This window comes from Vulpes lagopus, chromosome 7 (genome assembly GCF_018345385.1).
Source record: "Vulpes lagopus strain Blue_001 chromosome 7, ASM1834538v1, whole genome shotgun sequence".
Lineage (NCBI taxonomy): Eukaryota > Metazoa > Chordata > Mammalia > Carnivora > Canidae > Vulpes > Vulpes lagopus.
Window position 1 is genome coordinate 58,991,728 of NC_054830.1, and position 26,076 is coordinate 59,017,803.

Consider the following 26,076-nt stretch of genomic DNA (forward strand, 5'->3'; position numbering starts at 1 on the left):
CTATTTTCAAACAGTTTGGCACCAGATTTTAGTTTCTTTTTCTTCTTTAGGCATCAACTCCGTGCTGTTCAAAGTATTTCATTGCTCTTCAGAAGCCAAACAAAAAAGAAAAAATATTGCCAAAGACTGCCATCTCTCTGCTAACATTTATGATACTTTTCTCTAATTATTTATCTATAAGGCTTTCCCAAGAGTCACAGGACATTGAGAAAAAACCCACAGCTCCAATGACGGAGAATTTACTTCATATGTACTCTTAGGCAACCAAAGGAGATTTCTGGCATTTCATCCAGACTTGTCCGTGATTAGTTTTTGTGTCCTCTTCGTACTGTTCCAGTCCCATCAACATCCATCCTGGTGACTTACCATCTGTCATGTCACTGACTCCTTTGTGCTGCTTTGTTGTCTGAGAGTCTACCTCATTAAGAAGTCCGCCCTTCGTCTCTTGTTCTTGGCTATGGGTCCTTCCCACTGCTTCTGTCAATCGAAATTCCTTTCTTCTTTCTCATATTGCCCACCTCCTAGTAAACTGCATTGTTTCTGCATTAACTCCTGTCTGGTTCTATATGAATGTCAAGAACCGTGAAGACTCTGAGCTTTTACTCTATTTACAAGCTAACAAGTTATCCTGACACAACGTATTGCAGATTCGTGGTGCTTTACGTTTATTACTGTTTCTCATACTATTCATTTAACTTGGATCATTTCATTTGAGGTCAATCCCTGGGATAGGGCCTCAGATTCTGAGCTCCAAACAGAAGAAATGCACGTGTTCCCTGGCATTTGGTATGCTTTGCTTTAACTTCTTTTCCTTTGGTTAATTTGAGGAAGAATGTTAATGTGATAGATAGTGCATTTTGTCTTCATAAATCAACCCCCTTTCTGGGGCTGTCTCTCTTGCTGAATTTTTTGCCAGGTATTCCACTGCTGTTAGGACGATTCATACAAGGGGCATATAATCAAATAAATGCTCTTTTTTGTCCTCTCTAAAACCACATACTCAACCCTTTTGTGCTCATCATTGTATTCATAGGTACCTATATCGGTAATATGTGGAGCCCAGGATACATAGGATACCTCTCATTTTCTTCCTAGATAACTACAACTTGGATTTTTGAATGTTGGGACACTAATTTTATTTCCTAAATATTGTCAAAAACTGCCATAGTAATAAACCCAATCGTAGGCTTTCTTGTCCACAGGGTACAACAAAGCTGTGTCCTATGAATCTGACATCTGACTTGTGTTTCTGTTATTTTATCTAGCATCTCCTTCTTCCAGCTATTGTATTACGTATCGCAGCACTCTGACCTACCTCTAGCTCAGGTGTTGGGGCTGAGTGTAATAGGTACTGTATTATGCCCTGTTTATAGGCAAGAAAAGGAAGGCACAAGGTTAATTAACTTGTCTAAGTCCATAAAGTTCGTAAATGAGAGAGCTAGATTTAAACCTATAGTTGTCTGCCTCTGTAGTCTGTACTCATAACTGCTTCACTTTACTGCCTCTCCAAATTATTGGCATATAAGAGTTATAGGTAGGAGATGTTCTTTTAGATTCACACCAGGGGTAATGAGAGTTTGTGGAGGAGTAAGTTTCAGCTGATCCCTGAAATAGAGAATAGGTTTGAATATGTGGAGAGTGGAGAGCATTTCAGGGAAGTCACAATGAGCAAAGGTCCAAAGATTAGACTAAAAATATGTTCAGAGGATATTGAAGAGATTAGCTTGGCTCCATAACAGTAATAAATAGCTAGTGAACTTGATTAGTACTGAAGTTTCCCCATTAGAACTTTACTGGAAAAAAAAAAAAAGGTTTTTCCTCAAAATTTTTAGATTATTTTCTTTTTTTAAAAAGATTTTATTTATTTATTCATGAGAGAGAGAGACTGGCAGAGACACAGGCAGAGGGAGAAGCCTGCTCCATGCAGGGAGCCCAACGCGGAACTCGATCCCGGGACTCTGGGATCGTGCCCTGGGCTGAAGGCAGGCGCTAAACCACTGAGCCACCCAGGGATCCCCTGATTATTTTCTTTAAAAAAAAAAATACCCATCTCATTGATTGGGAACACTGATTCAGGTTTCAGATGGAAGTACATTAGCAAGGAAGTAATAGAATAAAATTCTCGGCCTTAGACTTTTTTCTTAACCTATTCACTTTTTTGAGCTGGGTCTGCCCACACTAGCATAGTCGGTTAGTTTAACTTGTGATGAAACTGGTCCGGCAGGAGGAATTGGATGTATGTTGAAATTCTGCCAGATTTGGAAGGAAAATGTTATTTTAAGCGTTCTGGTCATTTTTGGTGGAGTGAAGGTCTTACCATGAAGTTGTCATTGGCAGGTTTGCAGGCCACTAAACGTGGCTTCCTTATTTACAAAAACCACACATACACACACAGATACACACCAGACACTAGAAATAAAGTGAAAACAAGTAACTCTGAAAGAAATGTCACGGTTATGTAGCCTAGTAAAACAAGACAGTTGACTGGGAGGGGAAGCTGATAACCTTTCCTAAGTTTGGGGCTGAAGAAATCTTAAATTCTTCTCTGGGATTTTTAGCTAATTCACCACCCACTCTTGGATTAGGCATAAAGCAAATCACTCACCAGCATATGTATATTCATTCATCTGTCTTACATATTAGAAGAGATGGAGAGAGCAAGGAGAGAAGCCGACCCCAAAGTTTAGGAACTGATGAAGAGTGGGAGGTACGGCGTTAGTGTGGGTGCGACCACGTGGGAATTCTCTGTGGAATCCTTTACTTTGACTGGTGTGGATAAGCTGCTTGTGATGACATTAGGAATTTTCATTTCCTTTTCCAGACTAGAGGAGCAGAAGCCTTTATAACGTTCTCTTAAGACCCTGGATTTGCAGTTATTCAGTAACTTTTAAAAAATCATCAAAAATGACATTAAAGATAATTTTTTCCAAGCTAAATAGTAATCAATGTAACGCCATTTCATATAGTTCCTTACCTACTCAGAAGTGTCATTTGTACCATTGATTTTTTTTGGGGGGGGGGAGGGGGAGCTTATTAAACCTAGGTTTGTAGCTGTTTTGGAATTAGGGCTATTCCTAAACTGTGTACAAGATTTTATTTTATCTGCAGTTGACTTTGCTCATTTTTGACATGCTCACAAAATCCTGTGTTGATACTATGTCCAACCATGTTGAAAATACCTTCTTGATAAAATGAGTGTACACAATAGCAAAAACCAAATTTGAGTTGACCTTTAAATATATCTACATTTAAAGGCTAAAGCCAAGGACTTTAAAATATTTTCATCCAAAGAACTCTTTGAAATGTAGCTAAAGGAAAGTTTATTTTCTAGATCTTGTAACCTAGGGGATAGATTCAAACCGTGCTTGGTTTTAGCCCACCGATCAGGATGACTGTGTAAACTTTCTCATCTAGGATTTATTGTTCATCCTTTCCTTACCTTAAAGTTTCAAGTCTCCGTGAATTCCTTCCTGGGAAGAGCATATTAGCTTCTGATTCCAGCTGTAGCACAATTTTGTCTGACTAGTGTGAGTTACCACAGTAAACCATTGGAGCCTGAGGCTTTTGCTGCTCTACAGTGGGACTATTTATTATTTAACACGTTGCCATTTCCAACCTCTGCTCTCCCTGCCGTGTAGGTAAGCACAGGCCCTGCCTTTAGAGGTTTCCAGTCCTGAAAAACTGAATAGTATAAAGGACTTCCCCCACCCCATATTGGAGTGTAGGGTAGGGCGAGAATATAAAGAGTACTGGTAAGGGCATTGAGAATGTTAGCTTTATATTTATGAATGATGTATATAGTTCTACATACTTTATACGTTTCCCATCTTAAATAAAATAAACGGGACAGAAAGTGAATTTGAACCAGAATTAATTTTATCCATCCTTACAAAATTGTCATCAACACTTATTAGGAAAAATACAATAGGGTTCATTTTATTAAGAAAACATTAAATCTTGGTTAATAATGTCTCTTTCCTTCTTGCCTTCCTAGAATATGCATGTAACTGCTCTGTGGTGGGAAGCCTGGATGTGAATCGCTGCAACCAGACCACAGGGCAATGTGAGTGTCAGCCGCATTATCAAGGGCTTCGCTGTGACAGCTGCAGGGAGGGCTTTTACCTGAATCTCACTTCTGGGCTCTGTCTGCCATGTGACTGTAATCCATACGGAGCCCTCAGCACGATCTGCAGCAGGTAAGCAGCAGAGGGCGGAGCGGATGTTATTTTATCAAGGAAAAAAAAAAAGACTCTTGTTCTCAAGGACCAGAGTGGTTTAAATAAATAAATGGGAAAAGGGGCATAGATTTATAAAATATTTCATATACTTTTATTTTTCTCCTTTTGTATATTATATTTAATGTCAAAATGAAAAAGCCTCTAATTTACTGATTTAGTTCTATAAAAGCTCCTGGGTCACCATTTTTGTTTTGTGATAATTTCTCTAATTTCATGGAAAAAAATTATTGAGAAAGCAGTCTCCTTTCTGGAAGTGATAACTTCTGGCATTTCCAGTGGAAATGTTCTTGTTATGTTTATTCACATGCCATTGGAGTTTCGGGAAACTTACCCTTTGCTTTATTTTTTCTCTTATCCAAATGCCGGAACTGTTTCTTTGCATATCTCAGGCTTAAAGTCAGTAATATCCTAATTTCTCTAACTAGTGGGGAAAAGACTGGTTTGATTAAATAGGAATTGTCTGGAAACTATCTTTAAATTAGTATGTTATTTGGAGGCGATTTAATATAGCCAAACAGTGTCCCACCATCTGAGGATTTCCCTTCTACTACATTGAAAGTAATTATTCTTTAACCTCGTATGAGGCAGCTAGCTCTTTATGGACCCCAATCAAAAAGCTGAAGAGACAGTGCTATGTAATGAACACAAGCTTTACAATCAGTCTAGCCTGGATGTAGATCCAAGATCTGCTGCCACTTAGGAACTTTGTGCTTTCAGCAAGTTACTTCATTTCCCTGAGTCTCAGTTTCTCCTCTGGGTTGTTGTGAAGGTGAAATGAATAGATGCATGTAAAATGCCTAGCACACATCACGTAATACATTCTGGTTTCTTTTAATTTCAAAGGAACACTATTAGCTTAAATGAAGGATTATTTTTTTTTAATTTTAAATTTTTTTATTTATTTATGATAGTCACAGAGAGAGAGAGAGAGAGAGAGAGAGAGGCAGAGACATAGGCAGAGGGAGAAGCAGGCTTCATGCACTGGGAGCCCGACGTGGGATTCGATCCCGGGTCTCCAGGATCCCGCCCTGGGCCAAAGGCAGGCGCTAAACCGCTGTGCCACCCACGGTTCCCTATTTTTAAAGAACTTTTAGCTCCTTGGCAGAAAAATTTCTTCATACTCAGCAGTAGTTACCTTGGATGCTTTATAAATCATACTGTACTCATGATACGCAGTATTGTATGATATTGTACCTCTATTAAAAATATGGATGTGAACTTGATTAATAAGTTTATGATTTCAGATGCAACAATAATGCTTATGATGGTTGGTATTTCAAAATAGCTCTGTGTTGTTATCTTTCCAACTCTTTTTACGTGGGTTTTTAAATCACAGGGATACTTAGTGGCCGAGGAAGAATTCCTAATTAGAATTCCAAGCCCAGTGTCCTTATCATCATGCCGTAGAGCTTCTATAATGAGAAAACTGATAATCATTCTGTTATTTGAGGCTGAGAATATAGTAGTTACTTATCATTGCTCCCTTTGCTCCCCTGCTCCCCTAAAAACATGCTTGCACAAGACATCCTGAGAAGGCTCGACTTTCTTACCATTTTCAAAGATGAGATTTGGAGAAGTTTGTTCATTCTAATATCTAATGGCATGACTACTGCTTTAGAATAAGATTCTGCAGACACATTTTTTTCTTGAGCTCTTTGGGGAGATAAAACAGTGTTTACTTCTGGGCCAAACTGCTTTATTAGAGGAGAAAGAAATAAGGGGAGCACTGAGAGAGAGTTTTAAAAGCTGGAGAAAAGGGAAAAACATTAATTATAAAATTCATGTAATACCTTACTGTTTCCAATGATCTTTTATAAATTATTTCTTTTTTTAAAGATTTATTTATTTAAGAGAGAAAGGGAGAGCATGCATTTGAGTGGGGGGAAGAGCAGAGGGAGAACATCTTCGAGCAGACTCCCTGCTGAGCGCTGAGCTCAAGGGGGGGGGCTCCATCCCATGACCCATGAGATCTTGACCTGAGCTGAAACCAAGAGTCAGACACTTAAGCGACTGAGCCACCCAGGCACCCCTATAAATTATTTCTGATTCCCGTCCCCCCCCCCCGCCCCCCGACAGTTAATGTCGTTAAGTGACACAGGCTTAAACACTGTTCTGAAAATAGGTCGCAACTAGAGAGTAGTGGAAAATGCATTGGACTAGTAACTCAAAGATCCAGGGCAGGGGTCTGTAAACTACAGCCCTGAACCAAATCTAACCCACTGCCTGTTTTTGTAAATAAGGTATCCTTGGAACTCAGGTGCACTCATCTATATTACATATTACCTATGACTGCTTTTGTGCTATAGTAACAGAGTTGATTAGTTGCAACAGAGACCCTATGGCCTGCAAACCTAAAATACTGTCTGGCTCTTTAAGAAAAAGTTTGCCAGCTCCTGGTTTGGGGTTCCAGTCCTGGTAGATCTTGCAGGGTAACCATGTAGCTTTGGGAAAGTCACTTTACTTTTTTTAAGCACTTCTTTTAATTTGTGAAGTGGCAGTAATAATCCATATCCTGTTTCTCCCCTGTATAGAGTTGTTTTGTCTTAATGATCAAACAAGAAAATGCATGTGTAAATTTTTACGATCTATACTTTCTAGATAAACAATAAAAATAATTCTAGAAACCGTTTTTTGAGCATGTACTATATGCTAGTCACTGTGTTATCTGCTTTATATGCATTATCTCATGTAAGTCTTAAAAAAACTCCCTTGAGGAGAGCCCTGTTATTTTCCTACTTTGAACATGAGAATTTTGATGTTTCGAGGGAATAGTAAACCTGCATAACTTTACACACTAAAGCTACCATCAACCCAGTTGAACAAATGTAATAAGCCAGTGCTTACTCTGTGAAGCAGAATGACTTCACAATTGCACAGTTGTTTTTCTTAGTAGAAAGCCTCTTAGTATTTAACCCAAATACCCTAGGATGTTCTTATCTCTCAGTTCAATGTGTTTTGGCCAATGGTTATATAAGAAAAATTTGTATTTATATTCCGGAAACTCAGTAATACCATATACAGCATTTTAAAGTAACATGTGGGAAGTCTTGTGTTAAATTCCAGTTGTAATGAGTGTAATGTCACAATCACATGTAAACAGTTTGTAAAGTGCACCACATGTCAACAAAGAGGATGTGCAGCATGTTACTGCATATTAGGCAACTGGTAACAAGCATGGGAATTGCTGTTGATCAGGAAGTGATTTTGTAAGCATTTTACATCCTTACAGGGGAGCTTGCTACTTATTTATAGGTGCTTTACTGTGTTTTAGTTACACTTTAAGAAGTTGGTTAGTAGTTTTGGGTTGATATGTAATGAATTAAAATTTACAATTACAATTTATAATAATTTTCACTTGAAATATTGGAAAATAGGTTCTTTTTTGGCATTTCTTGTAGAATATATGATTTTCAGTAATGGATGATTGATGTTAAGCAGGAGGTGGAAGATACCTGTGTTATTATTACTTAATCTGTATGGACTGTTTTCTCTGTGTACCCGATGGGTTGGTTCTATTGTCCTTAGTAGGTCTTTTTTTTGGGGGGGGGATGAGTAACGTAATTTTAGAATACCTGCATACAGTCAAAGTATGTTGATTTCTCACATCTTTACCATCATCTTCCAACTGACATCTGAAAGGACCTTTTTCCCCTCATGCCTGTTTCCTCTCTCTCACTCCTCTTATTTCTGGACCTGGAGTCGGAATAGATGACCTTCCTTGCTCCTCGTTGCCACTTCCAGAGTGCTCTCCTTTCTCCCTTTCTAAACACGCTGCCTCCGAAGCTCATAGCAACAGAGCATGCTGTTCACCCTCTGTGTTGCTGTCCCCCTACGGGGTACTACCCCTAACGTCTCGCACGTGGCTCACTGTTGTCTTTCTGCCGCCACATCTGTCAAAATCCTGGTTGATTGAGGTATCTGTAGATGATCTCAACAATGTTTGGCCTTTCCATTTTTTCACCTCTCTTCCAATTAGCATTCCTCCTTGCTTCCACGAAACTTTGTTTTACTTGCCCTATTTCTTGACTGCCTATGGCCTTAAAGATAGGTATGTTAATTTTTTGAGGTAAGTCCATTATCCTTTCCTAAGAGTTACTGCAGAGTAATACTTAACTTAAAAAATTTTAACAATGTTTTTCAGAATGTCAGGCAAGTTTTCAGAACAAACAGCACATCATTGAAGTCCTTTAAAAACCTGTACTCAAAGGAAGTCTTTAAAAGGAAAGCTCAGGAGCTCTAAACCTAGCTGTAAACATTGCATTTCTTGCTACCAGAAAGGAAGTTAAATTGACATAAGCCCAGAAGAACAGAAATGGGAAGTTGCAGGACTATGTACTTTGGCAAGAACATGTGGGTAAAATATGAGGAAACACCTCTGTGTTCTGCTCTGCTATAAATTATATATGAGTTAAGAAAAAAGGAAATTGTAGGCAAGTAGTGTATGTGCAGTAGAAAGGAAGTAGAATCTGAAATTAGTGACTTTGATTCTATTCTTGGTTTAGGCATTCACTAACTACATGCCCTTCATTGAGATATCTGACCTCAAAAAAAAAAAAAAGATATCTGACTTCTCTGAGCCTCAGTGTTTTCATCTGTAAAATAATATATGCAACATGAAGGATTTTTGTGAGACTTATTTTGTGTCTGTGTGTCCACTTACATTGTGCCTGGCACATAGATTCACCTCAAAACTCCTTAGAGGTTGAATCTTTTTTTTTTTTTTTTTAAATGTGAAGACTAGAATTGGTGACTCACCAAAGAGGAGGATCAAGTCCACCTGTCTTGTGCATGAGGAGGGATTGGGTATTTGTTTTTGTTGGTAGACTAAAGAAGAAATTGTTCGTTTTAACAGGAAAAAAAAAGTTTATTTTCTTCCATTTTCACATATTAAACCTCTTAAAATTGGACAATCTACATATGTATATCTATACATACATATGTCTCTCTCTCTATATATATATATACTTTTTTTTTTTTTTTTTTAAGAGAGAGAGCATGAGTGGGGAAGGACAGAGGGAGAGGAAGAGAAAGAATCTTAAATAGGCTCCATGTCAAGCTTGGAGCCCAAATGAGGGCTCGATCTTACAACCTGAAATCGTGACTTGAGCTGAAATCAGAGTTGATCGCTTAACCAACTGAGCCACCCAGATGCCCCAATGATGTATATTTTTTAATAATAATAATAATGATAGTTAAAGTTAATCAAATACACACTGGGCACTATCCTAAGCCCTTTCTTTGCATGTAGCACTTGATTTAATCCCTACATCAGCCATATCAGGTAGGCACTATTATAATAATTCTCATTTGCACAAGAAAAAAATTGGAAGTTAGGCAAATTGCCTAACTTACGATGTAATGACCAGTAAGTAAAAGCATTGGGATTGAAACATTTGCAACTTGGATCTAGAGTTTGGGATATATTAGATTATAGAATTGGTGACTCACAAAGAGGAGCAAAAATTTTGGAGTAAAACAATATTGCTTTTGCTCTTATCTAGAAACCTATAATCTACACTGGACTAAAGGGCATAAAACTATTAGAAGCCAATACAAAACAGTTTTTTTTTTTTCAAAACAGTTTTTAAATATATGCTTAGGGATGCCTGGTGGCTCAGTGGTTGGGCATCTGCCTTCGGCTCCGGGCATGACCCCGGGGTCCTGGAATCGAGTCCCACACCGGGCTCCCTGCATGGAACCTGCTTCTCCCTCTGCCTGTTACCCTTCCTCTTTCTCTCTCTCTCTCTCTCTCTATCTCTGTCTCTCATGAATAAGTAAAGTCTTTTAAAAAAACTTCTTTAGGGATCCCTGGGTGGCGCAGCGGTTTGGCGCCTGCCTTTGGCCCAGGGCGCGATCCTGGAGACCCGGGATCGAGTCCCACATCGGGCTCCCGGTGCATGGAGCCTGCTTCTCCCTCTGCCTGTGTCTCTGCCTCTCTCTCTCTGTCTTTGACTATCATAAATAAATAAAAATTAAAAAAAAATTAAAAAAACAACTTCTTTAAAAAATAAATATATGCTAAATTTCTAAGTAGAATAGTTTAGAGTGGGAAAATAATAAACTGAAGTAATAAGGAAAAAGGCTTTTCAGAGGAGGTGGGAACTGAGATGAGCCTTCTCAGTTATGATTTGGGAAGGGCTGAGAAGAAGACCTTATCGGAAGGAAGAAAAACATGCAAATTCAAGTGCATTTCCTAAGATTATACAAGGAGGTAAGAAATCTGATCTAACAGCTCTTCAAATTCTTTTTCTGTTTCCACTTCCCTGTTCTCTTCTTAGGTATAAATAGAAGTAGAAAAGTGGACTCAATTCTATCCTATTTCTCTTGGACATCTAATGGCCATGGAACAAACATCTGGCTTTTAAAAAATTCATCTCCCTATTCTTTATGCTCCTATATTTTCAGTGGGAGTTGCCCTAGTGAGGGTAGAACTTGGCTACGGGAGCCAGATGTGGGTTGAGCAATGTCTTTATGTGCAAACACAGAGTCCTTTATGTACTGACAGATGGCCACCCCCTCACAGCACCACTGGTGTTCCAACCTGTTTAATTGGGAAAGAATTGGTCTATAATGTTTTAACTTTTCATTTTTTGCTTTTGCAATGCATTTTTAATGTTTTCCTGATTTATGTTTGGACATATGTTTAATAAGTGGGTGGAGAAATCAGATAACATTTTATCTCAGAAATCAGCTTGCTTAGTGAGAGCCTGAAGCTCTTACTACAGCCCTTAAAATATTGTCAGGACTGGTTTTATATTTATATATACTGATTTGAGTTTTTTTAATGCATTCATAGTACGTTAGTATGCAAGGTGCATCACTTTAGACTCTATAAGATAACAAACAAGTTCTATAGTGGTGTAATGTCCTTTTACATAAAATCTGTGGTTGCTGCTGTACAGTGAGTGTATGTTGAAATATTTATTATTTTGCATTTTAATTATGGGAATATGCCCCAGGACAGAGGGCAGAATTTTACTCATGAAGTCAAATTATAATGAAATAAATGTCAAATAGAAAGATGGCAATCCTCTGAGGCTCACGTTCACATGGGGCTCAGAAAATCATCACTTGTGTCATAATTGGGAGTAACAGCTGCTTGTGTAAACTCTTCTTTATTACTCTGCATATAATTCCGGGAGATCAAGAAAAAGTTATTTGATTACGAGAAATAATTAACAGTTGAGAAAAGCTGTGTCATTTTTATTCACTCATCTCATTTAATAAAGGCATTGCATCTGCCAGCTATGTGTCCGAAGACATTATCAGTGGAGACTAGAAATGTAAACAAAATATGAGTATTCACAAAGTGCACAGGAGATTCAGGGAAGTCTTAAGAGCCAAAGTTGCATCTAAATTGAGACCAGAAAGATGAGTAGAAATTCATATGAAAGAACAAGCCATCTTCAGTAGAATGCAAGTGCCTCATTATTTCTCAGAGGCAAGAACGCCTGTTAGTGATGGAGAGGAAGGGTTGAAGGAGAGTGGGCAATGATAAGAGATGAGACTTTTGTCTGTTTACTGTTGTATCTCTAACACCTAAAACAGTGCCTGGCACAAAATAGATTCAGTAAATCCTTGATGAATGAATAGAATGAATGAATGAAGAATAAACAGAGCCCGACTATAATGGGCCTAATTTTGTCCATTGAAGGGATGCAAATTTTATCCATTAGAGAATACAGAATAAGGAGTGATATTCGATTTTCTTTTAAGAAAAATCACTCTGTCAGATGTCTGGTAGATGGAGAGAGTGTGCTCAGGGAAGATCAGTGGTGAGAAGGCTTATTGCAACAATCCATTCAAGACAAGTTAAAGGCCTGACCTGAGACACTGGCATGGGCATTGGCAATGGTGCAAAAGAAGAGGGAACCGATATAAGAGGTTTTTGTAGAATAAAATGTACGGGGCTAAGTGGTTGTTTGTATGTATGAAGTAAGGGGGAGAGACAGAGATGACTCCTGTGTTTCTTTCGGGCTTGGGCACATGAGTAAGGAGATAGTCCATTAACTAGTAAAAGAATACAGGTAAATAAGCAAGTTGGAGGGAGATGATGTTAGGTTTCAAACATGTTCATTTTGAAGTGATTGTGAAATATTCAAATAGAAATGTCTGATAGATAGTTGCATACACATTGTGTGCCAAACTCAAGAAATCTTCTAGCATATTCTTATGCTATTTCTTAGGAAAATAAAACAAAGCCTTATAGCTTTGGCTTTATTTAAAAATAATTTTATTCTATGCCCCAGTTATCATTCTTGCATTTGTAGTCTCTAGTTTAAATTATTATTTTTTATTTACTTCTATAGTTTTTCTGTGAGGGTAGAATTTTAAAAGGTAGCCAGCCATCTTAGTCAAAATCAAGTAATTGATCTCAGCCTTTATCCTAGTGTGATTACTTTGTTTCAGTAAATGTTCGTACAGTACCGATGGTTTGTGTTAGAAGATACTTTAAACACATTACACCAAGTATCATGTTAAGTTCATGTAAAATAAATTAGACTACAATTTGAACATTAATAAATGGCCAGACAAGGACTTATTCAGAAAAAGGCACCAAGTGCATTAAGTATAAATAATGTATGTTTAGATGGCTACAGTTTAGATGGCTCTGTGTTTTTCAGTACACTTCAATCTTAAATCCTCCATTCAATACAGGACATGCTCTGTCCTCCTGGTCTTCTAATTATTAACTAGATAACAGCTGTAGTCAAATGAATGAAAAAAAAACCCCACATCTTTCTTCTAGTTATTGGTGACCTTTGAGAACATTAACATGTCACAGTGAATTGATATAGTTGCTGTTGATCAAACATGGTCCTTTCCCTAAGCCGTGTTGCAGGTTCTTCTGCTTGTTTATTTTATTAAGCCACTTTTATGCCAGTTTGGGGTTTTTAAAGAAATATTTTAAAGTTAAATTTTGGTTAATGATGATATTAAAAGGTCATTTATTTTGCTTCTGCTGAGAGACTCCTCTGAATATGTAGTTGTATATATCCCAATAATACAAATAATCATGTTCATATAAATTGTGGTATTTGGTATCAAGGTATTTATTTAGTTAACAAACTATGTGCAGGATATTTGAATAGACCATGTGGGGAATAGAAGATTAATAAGACAATGGGTCTTATCCCAAAGGAGCATCTGGTCTGGTAAGGACACTAAAAAAATGTATATAAATATTTATAATGTGAAGTACAAATTGGCTGACATCATAAACTATAAAGATAAAATGTTAAGGGGATGAAGAATCTGGGAGATCTCATTGAAGTGATTTCATGAAGAAATAGGTTTTGACCTCAGTTTCGAAGATAGGAAAGGATTAGGCTTACAGAAGTGAACAAGGTGGGAAAGGATGTTATAGAACAGGAAAGAGCAAGATTAATGTCCCAGAGATGTGCTTACACAGGATGTAAGGTGGAAGGGAGGTGGGGGCAGAGGAGATAAATCTGGCAAGTCCTGTTGGGGTCAGGTCACAGAGGGCCTCCAGGGCCAGACAAATGATTTGGCTTTTATTCATGAAGCAGCCTTTAAGCAGAAGTAATACCGGCACTGTGTCCTAGCAGTAGTAGAGTGGATGGATATAAGTAGGGGGGGATTAGAGGCAGAATGATAACCGGTGAGGGCCAAATTTAGGGTAATAATTAGGGACAACAGAGAGAATAATGAGAGTGGACGATAGTGAAAATGGTCATATGCCCCGTGATAGCAGGGTTTCTGTGCATAATTCTCTACCAAGCTCTGACTTTTGCACAACTACATACACACAGATCTAAACGTGGTTTGTATTTCTCTGTTGAATTTAAGGACTCGCTCAGTCCCAGGGTTGCTTCTCAGGCCCACACTCAATGCCTGTGTTCCCCTTCTCCCTTTGTTGCAGGCCGCGGAGACCGAATCTGCTTCCCTACATGCTTCAGTGGTTGCTGCCACCCGCTGCATTGCATGGAATTTAGATTCCCCGCTGAGCCTTGCTGCTGAGTGTCAAGCAGGGTCCCCACATGCATGTTCTTTCTGTGTTGCCAAAAATAAATCCAAGGGCCCTTTACCTTTTGAGACTTTAAAAAACTATTAATCTTTGTAGAGAGGCCTGTGGGGGTAGCGAATATAATAGATATGGGGGAAGTTGAATGGTTATATAAATGACAGACTTTTCCACAAACAAGGTTCAGATATAGGCGTAAACCTCTTTTATTTTTCCAGTTACTTACCCTGGCACTCATGCCTCAATAGCAACCTGTTTCCCTTTGAGGCAACCCATTCTCCAACAATTAATTACTCATTTTCCAGTGACTCTAGGAGTTAGTCCTCTGATGCTGAGTGTCAAGGGAACATGATTCTGAACAGTTCACTGCCGTTACTGTCCCTCACTCCTGTAGGGCATGGCCAGGTTGAACAGCCTGACTGATGAGGCTTGCTCACTACCATAGTGATGCTTTCACTGGTCCAGATCCTTGAAGAGGCAGCAGTGATTCTTTGAGGGAGGATGAACCCACTCCTCAGTGCCAAGTTCTTTCAAGGATGCTCTTAATTAGGGTTCCAGAGTTCTAGGTCTTAACAATCAGCTCCTTCGGTTTATACATGCAGCTGTGTCCTAGTGTGCAAGCCGGCTCCAAGAGTTCCAGTTGAGGACATTTTGTAGAATGTTTTACTTAACCCCAAATCCCCCTCTTTCCCTGATAAAAAAAAAGCTGTTGCTAGGGGTGCCTGAGTGGCTCAGTCTGCTTAAGCATCTGCCTTTGGCTCAGGGCATGATCTCTTGTCCTGCATTGGGCTCCCTGCTCAGTGGGGAGCCTACTTCCCCTCTCCTCTGCTGCTCCCCTTGCTCATGCCCTCTCTCTCAAATAAATAAATAAATACAAATCTTTTAAAAAGTTCTTGCTAAGCCTTTCTCTTAGGACAGTGGGGCCTATTCACTCTGTACTTAACACAACTAAGAGAAGCCTAAACAAGAGATTCTTCGCCCAGCCGGGAGAATCTGCTTCAAGATTATTTTCTACCCGTCCAAAGGGCAAAGCAATTGGAAACTTCTCTTGCCGAAGAAGAAAGAAACCACAATTTAATCTCCAGTTAAGCATCTCTTGGATAGGAGATTTCACTACACATAAGAAGTGTAAAAATCTTGTAAACACATCGTGTTTTTCTGTTCTAAAAATTGACTTCTTTCTCAGATGAAAATACCTCACAGGTTGGCAAATAATAGTAACATTATTACTACCACCATGAATCCCAGAATGAACAGCATTAACATTTATTGAATGTTTGCTCTGTGCCCGGCTAAGTGCTTTATATGTGCTAACTTGTAAGGATAAAATAACAACTGAAGTGCTAGGAGTCTCATTTTACAGAAGAAGAAACAGACTTGAGTAATCTGCTCCAAAATAGACAACTAGTAGTGGCAGAAATAGGCTCAAACCAATACCCCTCTGACTATACTACCTTTCTTTTATTTTTTGAGTGTTTATTGAGTGGCTGAACCTCTGCTTGTTTTATCAATAAGCCTGATAACCATCCTAAGTTTAGCTACCGTATAGATTCCTAGCACGGAAGCTTGTCATTTGAGTGCCCAAGATAACATCATCAGCAAGAAGTCATGTACCCCCTAATATGATGCAGTGAATGAGAAAGGCGTGTTACCTCTGTGATAGTCTTCACTAAAATTCATAATCTCAGTCAAATTATGACAAGACATCAGACAAACCCAAATTGAGGAACATTTTAGAAAATAACCAGTACTCTTCAAAAGCTTCAAGGTTATAAAAGACAAGGAAAAACCAAGAAACTGTCAGATTGGAGGAGGCTGAAGAGACATGACCAGTAAACAAATATAAGGTGATATCTCACATTGGTTCCTGGCACAGAAAAGGGACATTAATATAAAAATTAGGGAATCTGATAATGTTAGAGTACAGTTAACAGTATTATAGCAATATTAATTTTCAGTTTTGATGAATTTACCATGGTTATATAAGAAATTAACCTTAGGAGAAGTTGGGTAAATAGTATAACAAGAACCCTCTGTACCATCTTTACACTTTAAAAAAAATCTAATATTATATACAAGTAAAAAGTTAATAGAATTGTTATTTAGAGCAGTCAAAGGAATCGGATAGTATAATTGTCTTGTGATGAAGACATAGTTAGTTGGTCGTAGTGATAATTCTTAACCCTAGGTCCAGAAGAGGAATCAGAGTAAGGAAATTAACTTTGCTTGCATGAAGATCTGCCACTTTAGATGTATGACATTGAGGTTAGAATATATAATCAAATTCATAGCCCGTTTTAATGTTTTAAATATATTTTTTCTCTAAAGTTTTAAAAGAAGAGCTTCTAAACCTTATGCTAGTAGACTTAGGCTGAAATAGAAGGATGCTTGTTCCCACAGAGAAGGCTTTGTCTTCCCCTGTGTCCCCTGAAAGAAAATTAAATCAGCATGACTTGTTCCATCTCAGAGGGTTTTTTTTTTTTATATAGCTAGAAATGTGTTTCCTAGAGGGTAGAGGAAATATGGGACTATTCATCTTTTTTTTCTCCTTGGATTTGACTTCCACTCAAAATATCTAAATTTGCAATCCCAGAGAGAGATCTTGAAGTTTCTCTAGATTTCCTATAAAAAGGCTATAAGAGCTTTAGCCATGATTATTTTGATATTCAAAGTATATAGGGCTAATTAAAAAATTGTCAATACCATTATTATGGGTTTTTACATATTAAATGAATTCTGTGGTATGATATAGTCCATGTGTTTTTTTTTTTTTAAGATTTTATTTATTTACTCATGAGACACACACAGAGAGAGAGGCAGAGACCCAGGCAGAGGGAGAAGCAGGGTCCATGCAGGGAGCCTGACGTGGGACTTGATCCTGGGTCTCCAAGATCACGCCCTGGACTGAAGGCAGTGCTAAACCGCTGAGCCACCCGGGCTGCCCTAAACCTCTATTCTTGATGTTTTACACATATAACCTCTGACTTCTCAGAGCAACTTGGCTCTCTTGCTCTTAGAAGCTGAGTTACTTAGCAATATGGCATAATTAATAAGTGGCAGAGCTTATATTTGAGCCCGGGTCTCTCTGACTCCAAGGCTCTCCCCACTGTACCCTAAAATAGAATGGGCAAGATTAGATATGGCAGTGTGAGTCTCAGTGCAAGTACAGGTCTAGGTATGGGTGAGCATGATTCATCGACATAACGAGTGGCCGATGGAGACCTAAATCTAGAAGTCAGATCTGGGGTACAAAGAAGTTAAGTATTGTATAGAAAAAGGCAGCATGAAGTATTGAGAGCATCTATAGAGAATCATTTGAAAGGCAGGAATTAGGACATTATAAATATCAAAGTTGAGTCTACTTGACTTTCTGAGGCTTAAATGGCAGATATTTGACATATGGGAGATCTGAAAGCAAGTGTTATGAACCTACTCATTGGGGTGGAAATTGGGGATGCAGGACCACTAGGACCAGGAGGGAGGCATCAAGAAATTAGGGACAATAGTTATAATGCAGCCATTGAGAATACGGGGGACTAAGGTAAAACAAAACAAAACAAAACAAAAAAACCTAGTAGCGAATGAAACTTAATGACAGTTCACTAAGGGTGATTGCTTTGAGTGTCCTCTTCCTAGGTCAGAATTGATACCAAATTAAGGGGTAAACACTAAGCTCAGAGTTGGGTATGAAGTAACTTTACCAGTCAGGTCTAGGAACATGAAAAGTAGAGTGAAGTCAGTATAGTGACATTTTTACAGTTAATCTAGTACAGTGATTCTTCAAGACCTACCCCCAGACCAATATCAGCATAACCTAAGAATTGGTTAGAAATGCAAATTCTTGCACCCAATCCCAGACCAACTGAATCAGAAATTCTGAGATAAGGCCTAGCAATCCGAACCACTGATCTAGTGAACAGTATGTTGCCCCGAAAAATCTAAGGTCAGCTTATATGCAGAAGAAAACCAGAAGTAATAACAAGTAGGCTTATCTGAGGCATTCCAGTCTCTGTTCTTTGTTTATGTGAGGATTTTTTAAGCTAAAGAGGCTTTTTTAGCAAGGTCATAATAGAAAATTGGGGTTAAACAAAACAGACTTTTCTTCTGTCTTGCTTTCATTAAGTACACAGAGTTAATCTATAACATAGAGGAGAGAGACAGAAAAAGAACAGGTATTAGTTTGCAGAAACCCTGGGTTCTAATTCTGATCTCCCTCTAGGTGCGTGACCTTGAAAATTGAGTCAGCTCCTGTCATGGAAGCTCCATTGCTTGGAGATGTTGACTATCCCCAATTTGACCATATAGAGAGCTACTAATATTTGGCACTTAAATATATAGTTTTAACTAGTTTTCACAATCATTTAATAAGAGATTCTTATCTTTCAGATGTGAAAACTTAATTTGTTCAACAAACAGCTAGATAGTGGCACAGTTGATACTTGCGAGTGTCCTAGAATTATGGTAAGAATGAACATAACTCATGCATATATAAACCTTGTGCCATGCACTTTGTAATCTCACAGTGGGAACTCAGTAATTTTAGCATTGCCCCCTGACTACTTCATTCCCTACAAGGTTTAGAAATCAAAAGCTTAGGACTTGTGTATAAAGACTTGGTCCTTAGCACTGTTAGTATCAATATTTTGAATTAAACAGGTTTTTGTTTACTCATCTGGAAACCGAGGCACCATTTATGCTGTCATTTCTGTGAGAAAATGAATCCTAAACTCTAGGTACTACAAGTTAAGTTAATTTTTGGAACACAGCGTGTACACAGACCAAGTGTTAATGATTACCCTTTCAGGTTAGTATCCAAAATATATAAAGAATGTATAATACTCAACACCCAAAAGACAAATCCAATTTAAAAATGGGCAGAAGACATGAATAGACATTTTTCCAAGGAAGACATACAGATGGCCACCAGACACATGAAAAGATGCTCAACATCACTCATCATTAGGGAAGTACACATCAAAACTACAATAAGTTATCACCTCTTTCCTACCTGTCAGAATGGCTAAAATCAACAACACAAGAAATAACAGGCAAGGATGTGGAGAAAGAATGTGCTCTAGGTAGCCACTCTGGAAAACAATATGGAGTTCCCTCAAAAAAATTAAAAATAGAACTACCTTATAATCCAGTAATTACTTTGGTATTTACCCAGAGAATACAAAAATACTAATTCAAAGGGATGCGTGCATCCTGATGTTTGCAGCAGCATTATCCACAACAGCCAAATTATGGAAACAGCCCAAGTATCCATTGATTGATAAATGGATAAAGGAGAGGTGTGTGGTGTACACACATTTACACACACACACACACACACACACACGATGTGCGGCATATTGCTGAGCCACCATAAAGAATGAGATCTCGCCGTTTGTAACGACGTAGATGGAGCTAGAGTATAATGCTAAGTGAGGTGAGTCAGTCGGAGAAAGACGAATACCATATGATTTCACTCATGTGTGGAATTTAAGAAAGAAAACAAATGAGCCAAGGGAGAAAAAAGAGGCAAACCAAGAATCAGACTCTTAACCATAGAGAACAAACTGATGGTTGCTGGGGGGGGGGGGGGGGGGGGGGGGAACAGGCGATGAGTATTAAGGAGGGCACTTGTGAGGGGCACCGGGTGTTGTATGAAGTGTTGAATCACTAAATTCTGTACCCAAAACTAATACTACACTGTATGTTAACTAACTGGAACTCCAATTAAAAAAGAATTTTTAAAAATTACCCTTTCATTAAGCAAACCCTTTACAAATGGTTACAAAAGAATACAGTGTTAATGTATTTGAGAAGTATCGCCTTTTCAGGAAGATGATGCTTTTTCTTTTTTCTCTTTTCAAAATGACTTTTAAAAAGAAGAAATCTCTATAATGGAGTAATTGTGTGGGTTTGAGTATTCTTAGGGCTGTATTTATTCCATTACAAAAAGTGAAGGAAATAAGAAATAATTTTCCTAATTGAATTGAGTTAAACCTTCTCAAGTTATGGCTCTGGAAACATGACACTTTTTTTTTTTTTTTTGCCATTAAGTTTTATTTCTGACTTTTCAAATTAGCTTTTAAATTTGATTTTGGTAAGATCGACTATCAGAAAATATTTTTGCACTTAGGCAATACCCTTTCTGAGTGTTAAGAATTTCTGTCTGAATATGGATTTTCTCTAAGAATATTTTAGACTATTTGCCCGCAAAAATACAAGGAATGTTTAGTATAATAGCCCAATGTTTTCAACAATAAAGCTATCTTTTTTTTTCCTCCAGCAAAGGAGCTTTGCTCATTGCATAATGGTCTTTTTCCATGGTAGAAAGACAGAGGAATGCTTAATGCAGATGATCTTTTGCCAAAATGTCTAATTATTGAGTTTCTTTCATAACCAAAAGGAGAAACTATTTTTATTACCTTTCACAGCCATGACACAAACATGAAGTATTGCAAATAACTTTTCGTTTTCTTTGTTTTCCCGTGTAAAACTTTTTTCTAGTTAGAAAACCTTTTTCCAGCTTCTTCTTAATATTATTTTTAATATATTGAGAGAACTTATAATCAGAAATTTTCTGTTAATTTCATAGTGTTTTAACTAGTAGTTCTGTTTCTGCACTAAATTGTTTTTATTTTTTATTTTATTTTTTAAGAAGATTTTCATTTATTTGAGAGAGAGAGGGAAATAGCAGCAGAGGGAGAGGGAGAGAAGTAGGCTCCCCACTGAGCAGGGGGGCCTTGGGGGCTGGATCCCAGGACCCTGCGATCATGACCTGAGCAGAAGGCAGAGGCTTAACCGACTGAGCCACCCAGGCGCCCCTACACTAAATTGTTTTTTGCTATTAAAGAAAAGACAGAAGAAGAAAATTGATACCTCTAATTATCCATTTTTTCTGTTTCTTGTTCTTTCCATGTCAGAGTGCCAATATGTGAACTGTGTGAGGAAGAAGGAGGAAAAAGCAAGGCTTCTGAATAACCATAAATAAATGAATTTCCTCTAATTAGAACTGTATCTTTTTAGTTACTCTACGACTTCTTAAGTTCATGTTGATAACAGTACCTAAGGATATGCCATGCACATGTCACTTACAACTCTTAGGAAGAAAACAATGTTTTTGATAACATAAAACATACTAAGACATTTGACAATTTAGAAAAAATTACGTCATTAGGGACACCTGGGTGGCTCAGCGGTTGAGCATCTGCCTTCGGGCTGAGGGCGTGACCCCAGGGTCCCGGGATGGAGTCCGCATCGGGCTCCCTGCAGGGAGCCTGCTTCTCCCTCTGCCTGGGTCTCTCTCTGTGTCTCTAGTGAATGAATAAATAAAATCTTTTAAAAATTTAATCAATTAGCTAGTTTGTACAAAAACACATCAGATCTCATTGGTTCAGGTCCCACCTTATATAGGCTTTTGAAATCCTTTTCCCTCTCGATTTTATCATTTAAAAAAAATTTTTTTAAAGATTTTATTCATTTGAGAAAGAGAGAGCACCCTCAGGAGCATGAGTCGGGGGAAGGGCAAAGGGAGGGGGTACCAGCAGAGTCCCCACTGAGCAGGGCGCCCAACACAGGGATCATGACCCCAGCCAAAATCAGATGCCTTAACCGACTGAGCTACCCAGGCACCCCTCCCTTCTCAATTTTAGAATTTTCTTTCCCGGGATCCCTGGGTGGTGCAGCGGTTTAGCGCCTGCCTTTGGCTCAGGGCGCGATCCTGGAGACCCGGGATCGAATCCCACGTCGGGCTCCCGGTGCATGGAGCCTGCTTCTCCCTCTGCCTGTGTCTCTGCCTCTCTCTCTCTCTGTGTGTGTGACTGTCATAAATAAATAAATAATTAATTAAAAGAAAAAGAATTTTCTTTCCCCAAATCATTTCTACCAGGTTTTCATAATGTACTCTCTTTTTTCCTAGCCACCTTTTGGCTCCAAACTAACAATTACCCCATAAATTATTGCAATTTTTCTAGGTTTGTTAACAGAATTTTAAAAGTAAATAACAGCCTTGTCTGCCTTTGTCTGTTAGAGAGTCCAGACCATTTTCCTTTAATTTTCAGAAAAAATTCAGGATCTAGTATTACTGTCATCATCTTCATAATTCTTTTATTCTTGAGTATTGATTACATGCCGGATGCTATGCTGAGTACCCTGGGTATGTCATCTTTAATTCTCACAATAACCCTACAAAGTTTGGTATAATCGTCTTCATTTTACAAATGAGAATACTGAGTCTAAGACAGAATAAGCCCGTGGTCCCAGCTCGTTACTAGCAGAGCTGGAACATGAACCAAGCTCTCTGTCTCCTTAGGCTATGAATTTTCCATAGACCCTGATACCTTTCTCCTTGTGTTCCACCCTTCCCACCCTAGTCAATACTGTTATAAAATAATGGAAATTCTGGAGATGCTCCATCTACTCGTCTTAAACAGAACAGAACCTTTAAGAAGACATTTTGGTTAGTACTTGCATGACACAAATACGTACCAAATCTTGAAATGTGATATTCTACTGAATTCCCTTTTGAAAAGTTAATGAATTCATGTCAGAAAATATATTATTCATGTTTTAAGAGAGAGTTTTTTAAAAGTTTTATTTATTTAAGTAATCTCTACATCCAACATGGGGCTTGAACTCATGACCCCAGGATCAAGAGTCGCATGCTCTTCTGACCGAGCCAGCCAAGTGCCCTTTAAGGATTATTTTTAAGTGTTCAAACCGTGTAATAGTGGCTTGCACACTTATGAGTGTGATAAATTCTATAACTAAGCACTTGAAACCCTAAGAAAATCTGAGAATCCTGTTTGGGAAAATTAAAAACTGTATAGTACATACTTAGTTATACTTAGTATGGCTTAGTTGCACGATGCTTGTGCTTCCTTTATAAATAACTCTGTATTCTTCTTTCTGATATAATTCTCCACACTATATTAGTACTTTACTAGTAGCTAACTCATGTCTATAAAAAGTGACACCAGATGAGCAATTTCTATCTTAAATTCCTTGTTAGTTGAACTCAGTAGTATAGATTCTGACTTCTGTTCAAAATCTAGTTCTATGCCATTATTTTCCAGATACACAGCTATGGGTCTTTGGTTCTTTCATTTCAAATCTATGGATTAGCATGAGTGGTCTGTTAACAGGACTTTCCCCCCCACCCCCACCCCTTCTTTGATTTCATTGCATTTATATCGTTGACCTTTGCTTCGAAAAGCATTCAATAGTCTTTAACAGAGGGAGACTATGAAAGGGGGTGTTGTAGAGACTTTATTCTGTAAAAGAAGTCACACAGGGAGAGCTTTATATTTGCTGAGTGATTTAATTCTTATACATGCAGAAATTGGCGCTGGGCCATGAGTAACAGGGAAAGCACTACCAGCGCAGTCTCACAACAAACTTTCCCACTCTCTTCTATATTTAAAAAAGAGAGAGAGAGAGAAAGCACCTCCTTTCTTGTTTTAAAATCTACCCAGGAAAAGTGAAGCACGGTATCTAGACTAGTCAATCACTTTATCAGGATTCATAAAGCTACTCATGGGGTTTTCTTTGTTGTGTGTGTGTGTTTTTTTTTTTTTAACATCAACAACTAAGGAACATATTCTCCAGGGAGAAAGACGCCTGCTTAAATCAGTCTTTTGAATATGCAGAGCAGAATTATGAAGAGAAAGTCCACTTACAGGGATAGCAACTACTTTGAGAACACTTAACTATGTTATGATTATGGGATATTATGAAGTGATTAGGTATTCCAAGATAATATCATTTTCTTATAGGTTGGTGGGTTCAGCAAACACTGTCATTTTAAGTGACTGTTTATTCTTCTGTTTACTGAATAATTTGTCTATAGAGAAATGAGGAGCAAGCATATTTTGATTAACATTTTTAAAGCCTTGGAAGTCAGCTAATAAAATGTTGTTATCAGTTCTTTGGAAGGCAATTATATCCTTTATAAATAGGGAGACTTGGATTGACTCGTTCCTTCTTGTTGAGTAATAACATATTCTTGAACTTCATATTTGATGAATACAGATTTACTTTGCTAGATCTTTGAGTACCTTGGGATGGTCTTGTGTAAACACGTGTGTGTTGGGTTTCTTTCTTTCTTTCTTTCTTTCTTTCTTTCTTTCTTTCTTTTTCTTTCTTTTTTTCTTTCTGAAATTACTTAAGAGACACACTTGGTAATGTGTATTTCTGTTGCATTTTAAAATCAAGGCTCATCTTCTTCACTATGATCAGTACAAATTGTAGCTAAGCTTTAAAAAGCATCACAATGTTTGGGCTTGCATCTCTAGGAACCTCGGACTTGCTAGGCTGCAGTTTCTCTTCAAGCCATGAGAACTCTTAGCTTTTGTTAAGGAAAACCTGAAATTTACTGGCAGTAAGAAAAGAGAGCACTTTTCTTAGGTGGAGTTTATTTTGGGCAAGGCAGAAACAGCTTACTGGGGTGAAAAACCTAAATAAATGGTGAATTGTGGTGATTGGAATCTACAGAATGAAGCTCGATACCCAAGTAGGTATCAAGTTGTTTGGTGTGCAAATTTCTTGTGCAAATAAATTTAGATTCAGACTTAGGGAGTGGTAGGTACCATGATACAGCAGGAAAAGTCTTGCTTTGTATAAATCAGCCTGACTTACTAAGTGTGGACAATAACTAGCCTCTCTGATTTCCCTCAATAGTAAAACAAGGATCAGGACTTTACCTAGTAGGGTTTATTTTGAGGATTAGAGAACATATCTATATTCTAGGCCTATATGACACAGGCCCTCAATCAGTGATGGCTCATTATTTTTATCATTGTCGTCTGCAGCAGCACTCCTGCTTTCAGATGCCTGTTTTACATTTTCTCTAAAACTACTTGTTAATCAAGCAACTGCATAACCTAATACACTAGACAGCTTTAAGATAGGAATAGAGAGTTCTATGAATACATAGAACTTGTATCTCAGGATACAAGACTTTGAAATATGTAAAGTATATATTATTTACATAAGCCTGGCTTCCTTTCCCTTCTGGACTGGTTTTATTTGAGTAAAGCCCTAAAAATATTCCATGTAGAACTGTTTTTCTACTTTTCTACTCCTTTTTGGCATAGCCTGGGATAGCACAGAGAACTGTAAGTGGGAGAAAAAGTAAACTTTGACTCTAGCTGCTCAAAAGAGTTTTTAGGGACGGAGGATGAAAGCCTCATTATTTACCCCAGGGGATGTTCATAAAAAAATAAAGGCAAATCTTAAATTAAAAAAAAAACACCTTAGGTTTGTATACTACAAGTAGAATGCACATGGTTGAAAGTTGCTTTATTTCTGTTCTGCAGAGTTCAGTTGAAAAGTCCAGTAACTCTCAAATTTGGAACTTGTGTTTTTAATATAGAAATGGGAATATGGGAATTAGTAGGGGATTACTTTAACTGCTATGTGTAAGAACTCTGTAAGTATTAATAATTTGAGCCTGGGTTCTTGAACTGAAATTAACAATCCCATGAGGGCTCATTATCAGGAGCTAAATCTCTAAAAATATTATATCGAAAAGCAGTTTTACCTTAAATCGTCTCCCATCCAATATGCTGGTGCTGAGAAATGCTCAGATAAAGTCTAAAAATTTCAGGTTCAGAATGAACATATAAAGAAGAGTCACATTGTTTGATAAAGCATTTTTCTCTGTTTCTTTTTAAGGATTTTATTTTTAAGTAATCTCTATACTCAACATGGACTCGAACCTACAACCCTGAGATCACACACTCTACTGACGGAGCCAGCCAGGCACCCTTATTTTTCTTACATTAGATTTTAGATTTCATTTTGGGTTGACAATCTAGAATTTTATATGGATTTAATCCAGAAAACAATAGAGGTCCCCCTTAC

At 37.9% G+C, this 26,076-nt stretch overlaps 1 protein-coding gene across 1 annotated transcript in view; it reads left to right on the top strand.

The window, feature by feature from the left end:
* MEGF9 (multiple EGF like domains 9) overlaps positions 1 to 26,076 on the top strand; it is a 75,610-nt gene that overhangs the window by 35,058 nt on the left and 14,476 nt on the right. Inside the window, exon 3 of the mRNA XM_041762434.1 lies at positions 3,995 to 4,196. Coding sequence (XP_041618368.1) covers positions 3,995 to 4,196 — 202 coding nt within the window. The remainder of the gene's footprint in view (positions 1 to 3,994; positions 4,197 to 26,076) is intronic.